The sequence below is a fragment of the Halichoerus grypus genome, chromosome 11, assembly GCF_964656455.1.
Source record: "Halichoerus grypus chromosome 11, mHalGry1.hap1.1, whole genome shotgun sequence".
Lineage (NCBI taxonomy): Eukaryota > Metazoa > Chordata > Mammalia > Carnivora > Phocidae > Halichoerus > Halichoerus grypus.
The window spans coordinates 651673-665559 of record NC_135722.1 but is presented as its reverse complement, the minus strand read 5'-3'; the positions used below and the strand labels follow the sequence as shown (position 1 = coordinate 665559).

Genomic DNA, 13887 nt, shown 5'->3' with positions numbered 1-13887 from the left:
GCCACAGTCCTAATCCTCTTTGCCAATAACAGTGAAGGAAAAAGAATGAAGAGTTGGCAGGAAGTGATGTGTGAAGGCAGGCAGGAACCAGAGTGTCACCACAAGTTTAAACTGCATCTTATGAGCAGTCACAACACTTTGGGCAAGGTTAGGACTCTCCTCTCCCTTTCTGGCACTGCGTACCCCTGCATCTCACCGTCCCCACACTCTTCTTGGTCTTCTTCCCAACTCAGTCACCAGGGCACTATTTTAAAACAAGGCCACTTCCTCCTTGCCTGCTATTTATCCCATGCACCGTGGTTAAACCCTTTCGGCCCTCTCCACCACAGAGTGCAAGAGCTAATCTTATCGCTCAGCCTCAGCTCCCACCTCTCTGTGGGAACTCCCACTTGAACCTATCTGCCCTGAACTTCCCATAAGCAAATGGCACATACAACTTTTCATGAAATTTCAACCATGTCAACAAAAGTCAGTTATTTTGAAAAAGGCCAATGCCAGAATCAGTAAATGCAGTTTTATAATCTAAATCTTAGACATCACAAGACCTACTGAAAACTGTTCATTTCTATTTTCTTAAGAGTATCATTCATGGGTGCCTGGGTGGCTCAGTCATTAAGCGTCTGCCTTCAGCTCATGATCCCAGGGTCCTGATCCCAGGGTCCTGGGATCAAGCCCCGCATCAGGCTCCCTGCTCAGCAGGAAGCCTGCTTCTCCCTCTCCCACTCCCCCTGCTTGTGTTCCCTCTCTGGCTGTCTCTCCGTCAACTAAATAAATAAAATCTTCAAAAGAAAAAAAAAAAGAGTATCTTTCATTTTGTTAAGGTGAGGGCAAAATTATTTAATCTACTTCATACTGCTCTGGAAGATGACAGAAACCATCAACTTTCTAACTCTCAAGCTTGTGGTTTCTTTTTTTTTTTTAAGATTTTATTTTTTTATTTGTGTGAGAGAGAGATCGCACAAGCAGGGGGAACAGCAGAGGGAGAGGGAGAAGCAGACTCCCCAGCTGAGCCAGGAGCCCAACGTGGAACTCGATCCCAGGACCCCGAGATCATGACCTGAGCCAAAGGGAGAGGCTCAACCGACTGAGCCACCCAGGCGCCCCATCAAACTTGAGGTGTCAGTATCAAACCCCTGTGCTGACCAAAATGAAAAGAGGACAGCAGGGGTGCCATTCCTATGTTTCTATCCGACATTCATTTCATCACACTGGATCCAGGGAGGGAATGGACCAGACACGCTTTGACAAAAAAAAAAATATTCAACAAGGTCAAGGGTAAATATGAAACATTCCAAAGTCTGACTTAGAACTACCTTTTGTAGATGCCTGAGCACCTGGTGTTCCTCTAGTATTCCGTCTGCCCTCTAGGACCTCCCCACCTTGCTTTCAGGGCAAGGACTCATCTTGTCCACCTGACGACTGCTTATTCCCCTTATTCTGCATTCAAGAGTCCCGAATACAGGTGGTGCTCAATAAAGATAAATGCACTGGCAAGAACTCATCTCCCCATTTGTCTGCAAACTCTTCAGGGAGACTGGGACCACATGTTCTATTTCTCTGAACCCCACAAATTTCACATAACAGGCGCAGATGCCATCTCTTACCCAAAACCCGAGGCCCAATGTATCCCAGAATCCAGAACTGCTCAGACTTTAGGATGAAGCACAGCACACGGTCATTGTGTCCTGGAAGCACACACTTGCGAACACTCACGCAGGAGGGAGACCACACAGAGCTTCGTGGCTGTGCTTTTGCCAAATGAGTTCACCGAAGACTTACAAAAAAGACTTTTCGTTTTGGGAGTCTTATAAGCTTTGAAATTTGAGCTAAGGGAAGATAGCCTCAGGGCTGAGAAATTCCAAGGTGCTCAGAGCCCCACCGCCCACTCAGGAGCTCACACCAGAGAGCCACCTTCTCTGGGGGCACCATCACACTGGAATCCCCCCCTCTGCTCTGACTCTATTCGATTTTTTAAAAGCCAAGGAAATGCTATTTAATCTCACAAAGACAGGCTTTCCAATAATTCTGCAACTACAAAATCCTGACACATATTGTTGCCAAAACAACAGAGTAAAAATCATCTTAAGAGGAAAGAGAAGTAATGCTAAGTATCTGGCATGAGAATATACTTATCACCAGGACATTTCAACTTGTCATAAAAGAAACAGAGGGATACCCCCCCTCTTCAGAGGAGCCAGAAGGGAAACAGGGAAGAATACAACCTGGATCAAAGACTTCCTTCCTCCCCCAGCATGGTGGTTCGTCCCTCCTTTTACTCTCTGTCACACACTTCCTAAATCCGTTTCTAAAGAATATAAATTATGCAGAAGAGTGCAAAAGAAAATATGCAAGAAGAGCATTCTTTTTCAAAAAGTCAGCATTTTTTAAATGTCCAGTCAAGACTAAAATGAACCTTAATTTTTTTTAAGAACTTTAAAAGTTAAAAAGCAGACTGACAAACTCTGATTCTGATCTTTATTATCACTCAGGAAAATCAAGTACCAACTTTATGTTTAATTTCCTACACTGACACTTAAGCTGAATTAAAATTTTATGTTGGTTCTCCACATCCAATTTATGACTCATAACAAATGGAATTTTATGAACAAATAAGTGTTTTAAACTTTAGTCATGCTAAAATATAATTCAAAGGGATGCCCAATTTCAACAAAGTTAACAAAACAGAAAGGACAAAGTTTTGTGACCAACACAATGAAGAGAGCACTGATACTTACTCTACTAGTTTATCACCACACCTGCAGCAAAACTGCATGCTTTCTCCAAGAACATGGGAAATTTGGTTTTTGCCAAATAGCTAATTACATCTCTCCACTTGTTTCCCTACATTTGAGTGAGTGCCTGAAGGGATTAAATAAAATGCCTCCAAGCATGATGGAAGTGCCCTAACCCATCTGCACAGCCCCAGCCCCCGCCACCTCGTGCATGGAGGAATAAATGGCAATTTCCTGCCCACTGGCAACATGACTGGTCTCTTAAGAATGAAGACCTAGTACTTCTCTTTCATAGCAGTCTTGATTATTTTGCAGTCAATTCCGAGTCTGACATTTTCACCAGTGTTTTATATTCTCAACACTGTTGTAGCATTGACATGTCAATGGCAATGAATAAAGACGTGCATTAATTACGTTATATATGTCTGCCAATAAAGCACATGTGTAAAAGTAAACAAAAGTTCCAAAATAAATGAATAGCAAATAACTATTATTTTCTCAATTTCAGCAGTTCTTTCATTCTCTTTAAACTCATCACTTGAGGGGTGCCTGGGTGCCTCAGTCAGTTGAGGGTCAGACTCTTGGTTTCGGCTCAGGTCATGATCTCAGGGTGGTGAGAACGAGCCCCACGTCGGGGCAGGGCACTGGGTGTGGAGCCTGCTTGAGATTCTCTCTCTCCCTCTCCCCTCCGCCCCTCCTGCTTGTGTGTGCATGTGCATGCACACGAGCGCATGTGTGCACGCTCTCTCTCTCAAATAAATAAATCTTAAAAAAAAAAAATCCATCACTTGGATATGATATCAATGCAACAGCCTGGATGGACCTCAAGGGGATTGTGCTGAGTGAGAAAAGCCAATCTCGACAGACTGTACAATCCCATTCACACAACACCCTTGAGATGTTATGTAGAGACGGGGGACAGACTAGTAACTGGGGGTGGGTAGGTTGGCTATATGGGGTAACACAAGGGGGCTTTGTGACGATGGAACAGCTCTATATCTTGATTAATGTGGGGGTTACACGAAGCTACATGTGATAAAAGTACAAAGACTTGCACACACACACACACACACACACACCAGTGTTAGGTAAAACTGATAAAATGTGAATACGCCCTGTGGAATGTACCAACGTCAGTTTCCTGGTGTTGAAATTATACTGTTAGGCAAGAAATCCCCCTCTGAAGAGATGTGGTGAAGGGTGCTGGGACCTCCCTGTCCATTTCTCTGCAACTTCTTACTAATCTATATATCAAAACAAAGAATTATTTAAAAATTGGGACTAAATAAAAGGATTAGGATTTTTTAAATACCAATTTAAAAAAAGAAAGAAACGGTTCATTGGCTCTCACACACTGAACTCACATTAGCCAAATTCAGTGGCCCTGGGTTGAAGTTAATCAAAAAGAATCAAGTTAATTTTATGAGGCACTGAATTAGTTTGCTACCTGAGCCACAAAAGCTACAGGCTTGAGGAAGACCGCATGTCAGGAGCACCTTTTCAAATCCTGGAGCATATTCACTGTTGCCTATGCTAAGAGGAGCAATGTTCCCAGCCAGTCATCTGAAGTGAACAACTTACATGAGGTGCAAAGAGATGCAGAGCCCACTCTTGAAGGCCTTAAAGAGGGAAATTTAAGAAACTAGTTCAAAAGGTAAAAGAGAGCTGCAATTTTTTTTTTTTTAAGATTTTATTTATTTATTTGAGAGAGAGAATGAGACAGAGAGCATGAGAGAGGGGAGGGTCAGAGGGAGAAGCAGACTCCCCGCTGAGCAGGGAGCCCGATGCGGGACTCGATCCCGGGACTCCAGGATCATGACCTGAGCCGAAGGCAGCCGCTTAACCAACTGAGCCACTCAGGCGCCCCGAGAGCTGCAATTTTAGAGCTGAAACAGACTTTAGTGATACTCTAGCTCAAAATCCACCCCTCTCCATCAGCTGAGAAACCTGAAGCTCAGTGGCCACTGGCTTTGGGTCGTGAAGCAGGTGAGAGGCAGTCAGGGTCCAGACCCTTGCCAGCTCAGTGTCCTCTCTGCACAGAGCCTAGCTACATCCATCACACTCACAACAAGAAACTTTAAGCACACAAAATCAGAAGTCGGCAGGGAAAAGGGGACGCAGGGACCCCTCTCCCTGCCCCACAGGGGTTAAGATCAGACCGGCTCTGGCCAGGGTCAGCTTTCCAACCCCATCTGCAGGCATCGGCCCACATGTGCTTAGAACTAATTCCCTGCTGCTCCAGGCACATCTGGGCTCCCTACCTGCAGTGCCCTTTAGACAAAATCATCTTCTATGAAGTCCTCTCTAGCTCACTCATCTATTCATTTACTGGGCACATGTCTCATGCCAGACGCTGTGCAAGCAGTGGAGGAGTGGAGGAGTGACATGACAAACAAGACAGATGTGGTGCCCACACGGGGCTTACAGTGCAGTGAGGGCACAGTGCCACAAACCCACGACACTGCTCTGAAGGAGAAGCGAAGCATTATGACTGACAAAGGTAAGGGCACAGCGAGGTCGGAAAGGTGTTTCTGAGGAAGGGGACATAATAAACAGAGACCTGTCCCCAAGAAGGACGAGGCACCCCTTCCTCCTTACGCTCCTTCAGGAAGGAGACTGTCTTTTTTGCTGGTCCATACCAGTGGCCCTCAACCAAAGAAAACTTTGCCCCATAGGACAATGTCTGGACATATTTTTTTGGTTGTCACAACGGAGGCATCTCGTTGTAGAGGCCAGGGATGCTGCTATCCACCACCACTGGACAGCTCTGCACAACAAATGACTGGCCCCACTCTCAACAGTGTGGGGGTGGAGAAAGCCTGCTCTACAGTCAGTCAACAGGTATCTGCCGAGTCCTCAGTATGTGGCAGGTACCTACCTTCCACTCGAATGCAGACCTAGCACAGGACACATGTCTAATATGCAGGTGACTGGCTGTCCAAGAAAATGGGTTTCGATCTCGATGTCTTTCTTGCCCACTGCATTTTTCCTTCCAAAATGGAAGGACTGACATCACTCCTAATTTAAGGCTGTTAACCCTTTGGCCAAGGGCTCCCCTGCAGTACTAGCACACAAACACTTAGCATTACAAGATGCATTCTAATTACGAGCGCTACTGCCTTGGAAATCACATTAAATAGCAAAGGAAGGAAAAGAAAAAGAATACTGCCTACTTGTAAAGGCTCCGATCTGAGAGCGTTACCACATGGATCTCTTGGTTTCTCGCACAGGAAGGAGAGGGACAGAAGATCTAAGCTTCCACAGTCTGGGGGAGAACCAGGCTGGCATCCGGGTCCTCCAGTCTAAGGAGGTGAGGGGTTCAGGGGGAGGCTCAACACAACAGCATCTAACCAGCAGGTGAAGTTACATTCTTCAAAATATACATTAAACCTAAGGTAATAAAAATCAGTCAACTATCTGGTGGATAACAAAAAAATAAATAAAACGCACCAGATGGGAAACTGGTTTTGTGTTCAATTTCTCCAATAAAATAAAAAGGACGTTCTCTGAACACGGTAGTTTCTCTACAGACCAAGCCAGATTTATTGGTGGACCCTCGCTGCCCCCACCAGCCTCCTAGCCTGATTCCCTTCTGGTGTGGATTTTTTCCACTGTGAGGAGACACACGTGTCCCTGAGAACGCACACAGCAGCCAGAGCAGTCACCCCAAAGCCATCCCACCCTCTACCGCCCCGGTGTCTGGATTCCCTCGGGGAATGAGTCATTTTAAATAGGGCGTAATAAGCCACCAGAACCCGGGCAGAGCTGTTCCCACTCCCAAAGTGAAAATCCATGCTATTTTGGAAAACGCTGGGTTAAATGCTCCATTACTAGAAAGACGAGCAGTGTGCTCGAGATGACATCATGCTGGGGGGGGGGTCCTTCGCCAGAACCCGGTCGACGATGCCACAGCCCCCCACGCGGGTGGAGAACACCGCCCGCCCTGCACCCTGCACCCCGCAACCCCTGTCCCACTGCTCCCTGACCCGCAGGCCCCAGTCAGAGCCCCCCACCCTGCCTCCCAGAGGCCTGCGCCCTCCTCCCCCGCCGCGTAGGTCCCTCGCATCCCCGACCTGCGCCCCCTGACCCCTGCCCTCTGGGTCCGCACCCAGAACCACGCCCCGCACCCCCACACCCCAAGCCTACGCCCCCGGACCCCCGCCCTCTAGGTCCCCAACCGGGACCCTCGCAGCCCCTGCCTGCGCGCCTGGCCCCCGCCCTCTGGGTCCGCACCCGGGACCCCGCCCCGCACCCCCGCACCCTGAGCCTAAGCCCCCGAGACCCCCACCCCGCCCTCCGGCCTGCGCCCCTGGACCCCCGCCCTCTAGGTCCGCACCCGGGATCCCCGCACTCGGGCCTGCGCCCCCGGACCCCCGCCCTCCAGGTCCGCACGCAGGACCCCGCTCCGCCCCGCGCTCCCTGACCCCCGCCCTCCGGGTCCGCACCCGGGACCCCGCCCCGCACCCGCGCACCGCGGGCCTGAGCCCCCGGACCCCCGCCCTCCAGGTCCGCACCCGGACCCCTGCCGCGCACCCCCGCCCCTCGCAGGCCGGGTCCCGCGCCGCGGCCACTCACAGTTGCGGATGTCGGAGATGAAGACCGCCAGACCCCGCATCCCGTCCCCCTTCGACACGGCTGGCATCTTCGTGCCCCAGAGAGCGGCTGGGCTGGCGGGCCCGGAGGAGGAGCGTGGAGCGGGAAGCGGGTCGCTACCGCCTCAGCCGGAGCCGCCTCAGCCGGAGCCGCCTCAGCCGGAGCCGCCTCAGCCGGAGCCGCCTCAGCCGGAGCCGCCTCAGGCTCAGAGCGCCGCTCTCAGGGCCGCCGCCGCCGCGCGTGCGCGCACGCACACACGCTCGCTGTCACGTGCACGCGCACGCTCGCTCGCGCTGCGGCGGGCGGCGCGGGCACGAGCACGTCGAGCGCGGGGGCGTAAAGGCAGGCGCGGGAACGCCCCCTGCAGGGAGACGGGCGTGCCGGGCCGCTTTGGGAGCCCTGGGTTCGTGTCCCCGGACTCCCCAGACGACCCCCACACGACCCTGCCCAGCTGCGCCCTCCACGGCTTTGACCCAGCCCAGGTTCTGGGGTAGCTTGCTGCCCACCGTGGGGGGCCCTGAGGGCCTGCTGCACATCACCCGCCTTCCAGAGCCACCAGCCCCTTCCTTAACAAAGGGGTCACTGAGGCGTGAAGAGCAAGGACTGCTACCCCCACGTCGTGACAGCACCGGCTGACTACAGGGCCCACTCTACACTTCGATCCCTCAATGCCCAACCAGGCCCTTTGCCATTCTGCCACCACCCACCTCTGCATCCTCCCCCGGGGTGAAAGGGGAGGGCTGCCCCTATGGGTCAACCTCCACGGTGCACAGCAGAGGCCTCTCCCCACCCCAGGGAGTCTGTTCTGAGAGCAGGTGGCCCTGCTGAGCTCGCCTTTGTGGAGCCATATGGCTTTGAAAAGGAAGCTTCCTCCTTATGGGGAGATGGGGGTTATCTGCCCCCCCACCTGGTACTAGCCCAGACCCACAAAAGAGACCTCTGTCCCACCCTGGCTCACTTCCTCGGGTCCCAGTGAGAGGTCAGGCCAGGCTGGACCCTGGCCAGGAGGAGGAAGGGGCGGGCCCCTCCCACAGACCGGGCACCCCACCCAGGCTCCGGGCCTCCAAGACCTCCTGGGGGAAACCGGAACTGTGGAGACTGGAATCCTTACAAGGCAGCAATTTCACCATCTTCCCAGACCCTCCAAAGAGCTGGGCCAGCAGAAGGCTTCCTGGAGAAGGGGAGATCCCCAGAGAACACATCCCCACACCTGGAGATAACCCTCCCATGGCCACGCCAGGGGACTCGGACCAAGCAGACCCTGACCCGCCCCCAGCAGCCACTCACAGAACAGGACAATGCCCAAAGGCTGCAGGGCCCACGTGGGGCACGGACAGAGTGGCAGCTCAGCCGAAGTGGAGGGCTTCTCTGAGGAGGGGCTTGGAGCTGGACAGACATCTCACCCCCTTTCAGTGCTGATTCTGGGCCTCCCAAGCCTCCTGGCATTCCCCCAAAGTATGTGTGTGTTTAGGGAGGGGGTCCCAGAGCCTGATGAGACACACAGGCAGCCATGAGAAAGACCCCACATTTCCTCCCAGCTCCCACACCTTGCCAGACACACAAGCCCTCAGGTCATTATTACGATCAGACCTCAGGCCTGAGTCCACTCAGCCCTCCCTAACCACGGTCACTCCTCAGCAAGGGACAGTATACCTTTATGAGTATGAGGTGCTTGGAAACTTTCATTTCTTAAGTTGTGTGAATTGGACATCTGTCACATTTTAGCCACTTGTGGTCACAACTGTGTTTCCAGGGGCAAGGGTGGAGCTGAGAGTCTCTTTCCAGCATCCGTGGCTAATGGGAAGTAAGGCCACAAGCCCACCACTGGCATCATGAAGGAGAAAACAAGAGCTGGGGAGCCCAGAGCCTGCAGCATGGCCACAGTGTCTGGGGGAATCCTGCACCATTAGCTGGCTGTCCTGACTCTTTCCCACACCTGAGTCTGCCCAGCCCTCCGGTCACTTTTGCAAGTGATGCTTCCCATAGTCCCTGGAGTGGGTTGCAGACAATGACCCTTTCAGAAAATTGAGGTTGGTGGTCTGGTCCAGACGTGGCTAGAGGCCCTGAGCAGGGCGCAGGGACAGGGATGTGGCAGTCCTGGGCACCTGGTCACCAGGAATGACACGCTTGGGGAAGGCCAGGCTCTGGGAAGCAAGCATGTCCCCTGCCATGGACAACAGCTGAGCATGAGGAATTCAAGAACTCTGTGAAGGGCTGGTGTTTTGAATGAAACAGACCAACTAGAGAAGGGAAGTAATGGGCTCAAACTCCTGACTGCTCTTCTTGGGGTGGCAGGAAGCTGCCCGTGTCCAGGGAGCTTGTTTTTTACAGCCATCAGACTGAGCCCAAAGCCACATGGCTGGATTTGGGTTGTGGCAAAACAACCACAGAAGTTGAATCTATAACCTCCCCAAATTTGTGGGAACACTGGAGTGCTAGTGTGGCACGTGTAGGGTCCAGTAAATGGCATAAGCTGGGGACCCCTGCCCCTCCTTGCCAAAAGCCCCCCTGCCAGCCTCCACGGCCCCTCTCCCACATTGGATGAAGTTGTCCCCGCCCTTGAAGATGCTGTAATGATATCCCTTGAAGGAGTTAATATGTAAGAGAAAAGTCTGTTTCCCTCCAAGCCCCCTGGCCTGGCCCCATCAGCTGAAACCTGGGAGAGTCAGGTCCCCAACATAAAGCCGCACTGCAATGGGGAAGGCTTAGCCACCAGGAGAATGGAGAACCACAGGAAGTTAGGTTTATGCCAGCGGAACTCTGCAGAACGTGTGTGGGATGAATTCTGAGAGAGTGGACCTGTCCCACGGGGCACCCAGCGATCTGGGTCAGCTGAGCCAACGTGAGCAGCCAACAGCCTGAAAGCTGGACTCCAGGGGCCCATGTTAAAACAGGGTTGTGATGCCAGAAATTCCAGGATATGATGCAGAGAAAGGAATTCAGAGATTTCTTCTCTCCCAGTTCTAGAAGCTAGAAGTCAAGGTGTGGACAGGGCTGGTGCCTCCTGAGGCTGTGGATGAGGATCAGGCCCAGGCCCCTCTTGGCTCGGAGATGGCTGTCTTCTCCCTGTGTCTTCTCACGAGGCCTTCCCTCTGTGCTCCTCTCTCTCTCTGTGTCCAAATTTCCCCTTTTCACAAGGACACCAGTCACACTGGATAAGGGGTCTGCCCTACACCGGCATGAACTCAATTAATTACATCTGCAGTGACCCAAGTAAGGTCACATTCTGAGGGACTCCAACGTGTGAACTTTTAGGAGACATGGTTCACCTTGGTAACATTGAAACGTGAGCACATGTGGGGACAGGATTTTGAGTCTGTGCCCCCTTCTCTATCTTGGCTACTTGGAACATGGTTTTGATCACTGGAGCTCCATCTCAGACGGTGGAAATAGTCCTTCCACTCACCACTGCACCAGCCCGCAAACCTCCCGTGTTTACGCTACAGCTACCGTGACTGGGGGCTCTGTTGCATCCCGCCCGATCAAGATCCTAGTTAACACCTCTTCTCACGCCTGAGGGCTCGGTGTCCTTGAAGTTTCTGGAGCTATGGGGTCCTGAAGCATGTTAAGATGCGCCCCCATCCTGCCCTGTGGCTTGTCTTCAAGACCACCTCGCATCCACTCCCTGGGGAGCTCAGAGGGGCTTAAGAAGCATTGTCAGTCATCAGTAAACACCCACAGGAGCCATGCAGCTGGTGACACCAACCAGGGGAGGGGTGAAAGAGACATCTATGAAAATCCAGCTATCCCCACAGGGTGCTGCCAGATCAGGCTTCCTATTCACCCCCAGAGCAGGGATCCAGGAACTTCAGTTTTCCTAAGTTCCCTGTTGAAAACCACACCCTTTGACTTTTTTTTTTTTTTAAGATTTATTTATTTATTTTAGAGAGAGAGAGCATGCACAAGCAGGAGGGGCAGGGAGAGGGAGAGAGAATCTCAAGCAGCCCCCCCACCCCGTTGAGCACAGAGCCTGACACAGGGCTCGATCTCACGACCCTGAGATCATGACCTGAGCTGAAACCAAGAGTTGGATGCCCAACCAACTGAGCCACCCAGGCGTCCCCACCCTGTGACCTTAAAGGCCAGACCAACCATGCCAGCAGCCAGCCAGCAGTCCATCACCTCATGGCATTGGGTGTTTTGTGGCAAGGGCGTCCACCCAGGCCAGTATTCACCCAGCAAGTGTGAGCTGATGGAATATATGTCCATGTTAAGATCAGCCTGGGAAAAATGGTGTCAGGAAAGAAAACATGCCCCCCAACATCAGTTCAGGCCTTCCTGCGCTACCACATCACGGTCCTGGGGCAGCTGTAGCACATGACCACAAACCAGAGGCTTAAAAACAAGAAAAATTGATTCTCTCCCAGTTGTAGAAGCCAGAAGTTGAAGATGAAGGGGTCAGCAGAGGGTTCCCCAGGAGGCTCTGGGGGAGATTCTGTCCTTGCCTCTCTTCTAGCTGTTGGTGGCTGCCAGCATCCTTGGCTCAGGGCTATGTAACCCCATTCTGTGCCTCTGTCATCTCGAGGTCTCCTCCCCTGTGTCTGTGTGTCTCAAATCTCCCTCTTTCCTCTTATGAGCATTCCCGTCATTGGATTTGGGGCTCACCCTAAATCCAAGATGATCTCATCCTAAGATCCTTAATCACATCTGCAGAGACCCTATTTCCAAACAAGGTCACCTTCACAGGTGCTGGGCTTTGGGACATGGACAACCTTCTGGGGTCCACCATTTGCCCCACTACACCACCAAGGAATTCTGCCCGTTGGGTCTCATCACACACATCTGCCTCTCCCTTTGGTACAGGGGTATTTTAAAGTTGGTTGTGGGATGATGAGAAGCACAAAACCTAGCACCAATGCCACGAAGCACACAGCCCTATGCAGGGCCACCCACCCATCACAGACACCTGCCTTGGGGCCTATCACCGGCCTTGCCTCTCACTGGACACCTACACACCAGACAGCACATGATACCCAGGTCACAGCCCTCACCCCGGCCAATGCCAGATGGGCTGGCAGGGGCTCACACGTGAGACATAGACAGAAAATCTGCTGTGCTGGCTCTGGAGCTAAATCTGAAAGCTTCCACTGCATGTGAGTATGCCCCACTCCTTCCTTCTTGCTCTGGACTTTGCTTATTCCAGCACCCAGGGAGGATGTCTCCATCCGTGAGCAGGGGAGGGCTCAGCAGCAGGAAATCCTGACGTGTGTCCCTCTTCCTGTGCTTCCGGCCTCATAACTGGAATGTTTTGAGGTTCAGGAGTGGCATTACACAGTGATAGTGGCCTGGGCCCTGCCCTTGGGGCAACCGCTGGCTGAGGCCTCCCCCAGTTAAAATAGGATGAGTCACGGGTTGCCCCTGCTGGGAAGGGCCTTGTCTTGTGCTGACTTCGCCAACAAGGAGAGGCCCAGGGCCACTTGCGAGATGAGGACACCCCACCCTCACCCCACCCTCACCCCACCCCAGGAACGTGCAAGCCTAGCCCCCAGAATTCCAACAGCCACCAGGCACCTCCAGCTACCAGGTGCAAGTGCTCTTGGGGTGTGTAATGAGCTCCCCATAGTTACTTAGAGACACTTTTTTTTTAAGTAATTTCTACGCCCGACATGGGGCTTGAACTCATGACCCTGAGAACAAGAGTCATATGCTCTGCCGACTGAGTCAGCCAAGCGCCTTACTTAGGGACACTTTTGAAGTTGTCCCAGAGGGGCAGCCTCAGGTTAGGGATGCGAGGCTGACCAAGTACACTTGGGGTGGGGTGCTCTGGCTCTGAGGGTGTCCCCAGAGCATGGGGGGGTCGTTCAGTTGGCAGCAGGAGGGCTTGTCCCTGCAGCTCCCCTTGCTCCACGTAGGCGTATACCTGCCCTCTTCTGTCCTCCCGTGCCCACTGCAGACAAGTAGGAGGACAGTGTGAGGGCCAGACCTGGGCTTGAAATTCAGAGCCTGAACTTCTGCCTGGGTACCCCACACCCAGCCCAGGTAGGATGGGCTGCCTCAAAGGCGAGAGGGCCAGGAATGGGGCCTGGACACTGGGTTTAGGGACTGGGCAAGGGGGTCATACTCCAATTAACATTAAATTTAAATAATTAGGATTTGATTTATTGAAGTTACAAATTCAAGACTTAACTTTTTAACTTGTTAAGTTCAATTTCATGAACCTTGTTATTCCCTTTATAAGCCTAGCAGATTTATAGTTATTTTTCAGGGACCTGTCAAAATATTTGGTCCTATCTACAAACTCAGTGCATTAAGCATTTTCAACATTTCAAACTGAATTTATAAATTCAATTCTCTTACCTCCTTTTTAAGTGGTTTGGCTTGTCTGAATTGACAACTAAATTTTGGGTGCTTCAAGAATTCATGTATTCGGGGGACGCCTGGGTGGCTCAGATGGTTAAGCGTCTGCCTTTGGCTCAGGTCACGATCCCAGGGTCCTGGGATCGAGTCCCGCATCGGGCTCCCTGCTAGGCGGGGAGCCTGCTTCTCCCTCTGCCACTGCCTCTCTCTATCTCTCTCTCTGACCCTCAGGAATAAATAAATAAAACAACAACAAAAAAAAATT

At 52.1% G+C, this 13887-nt stretch overlaps 1 protein-coding gene across 1 annotated transcript in view; it reads right to left on the bottom strand.

The window, feature by feature from the left end:
* The window catches only part of AP2A2 (adaptor related protein complex 2 subunit alpha 2), an 85976-nt gene extending 78357 nt beyond the window's left edge, over positions 1–7619 (bottom strand). Inside the window, exons 1-2 of the mRNA XM_078059100.1 lie at positions 7524–7619; positions 7308–7478 (exon numbers count right to left, since the gene is read on the bottom strand). Coding sequence (XP_077915226.1) covers positions 7308–7374 — 67 coding nt within the window. The 5' untranslated portion in view covers positions 7375–7478; positions 7524–7619. The remainder of the gene's footprint in view (positions 1–7307; positions 7479–7523) is intronic.
* Positions 7620–13887: the final 6268 nt, after the last annotated feature.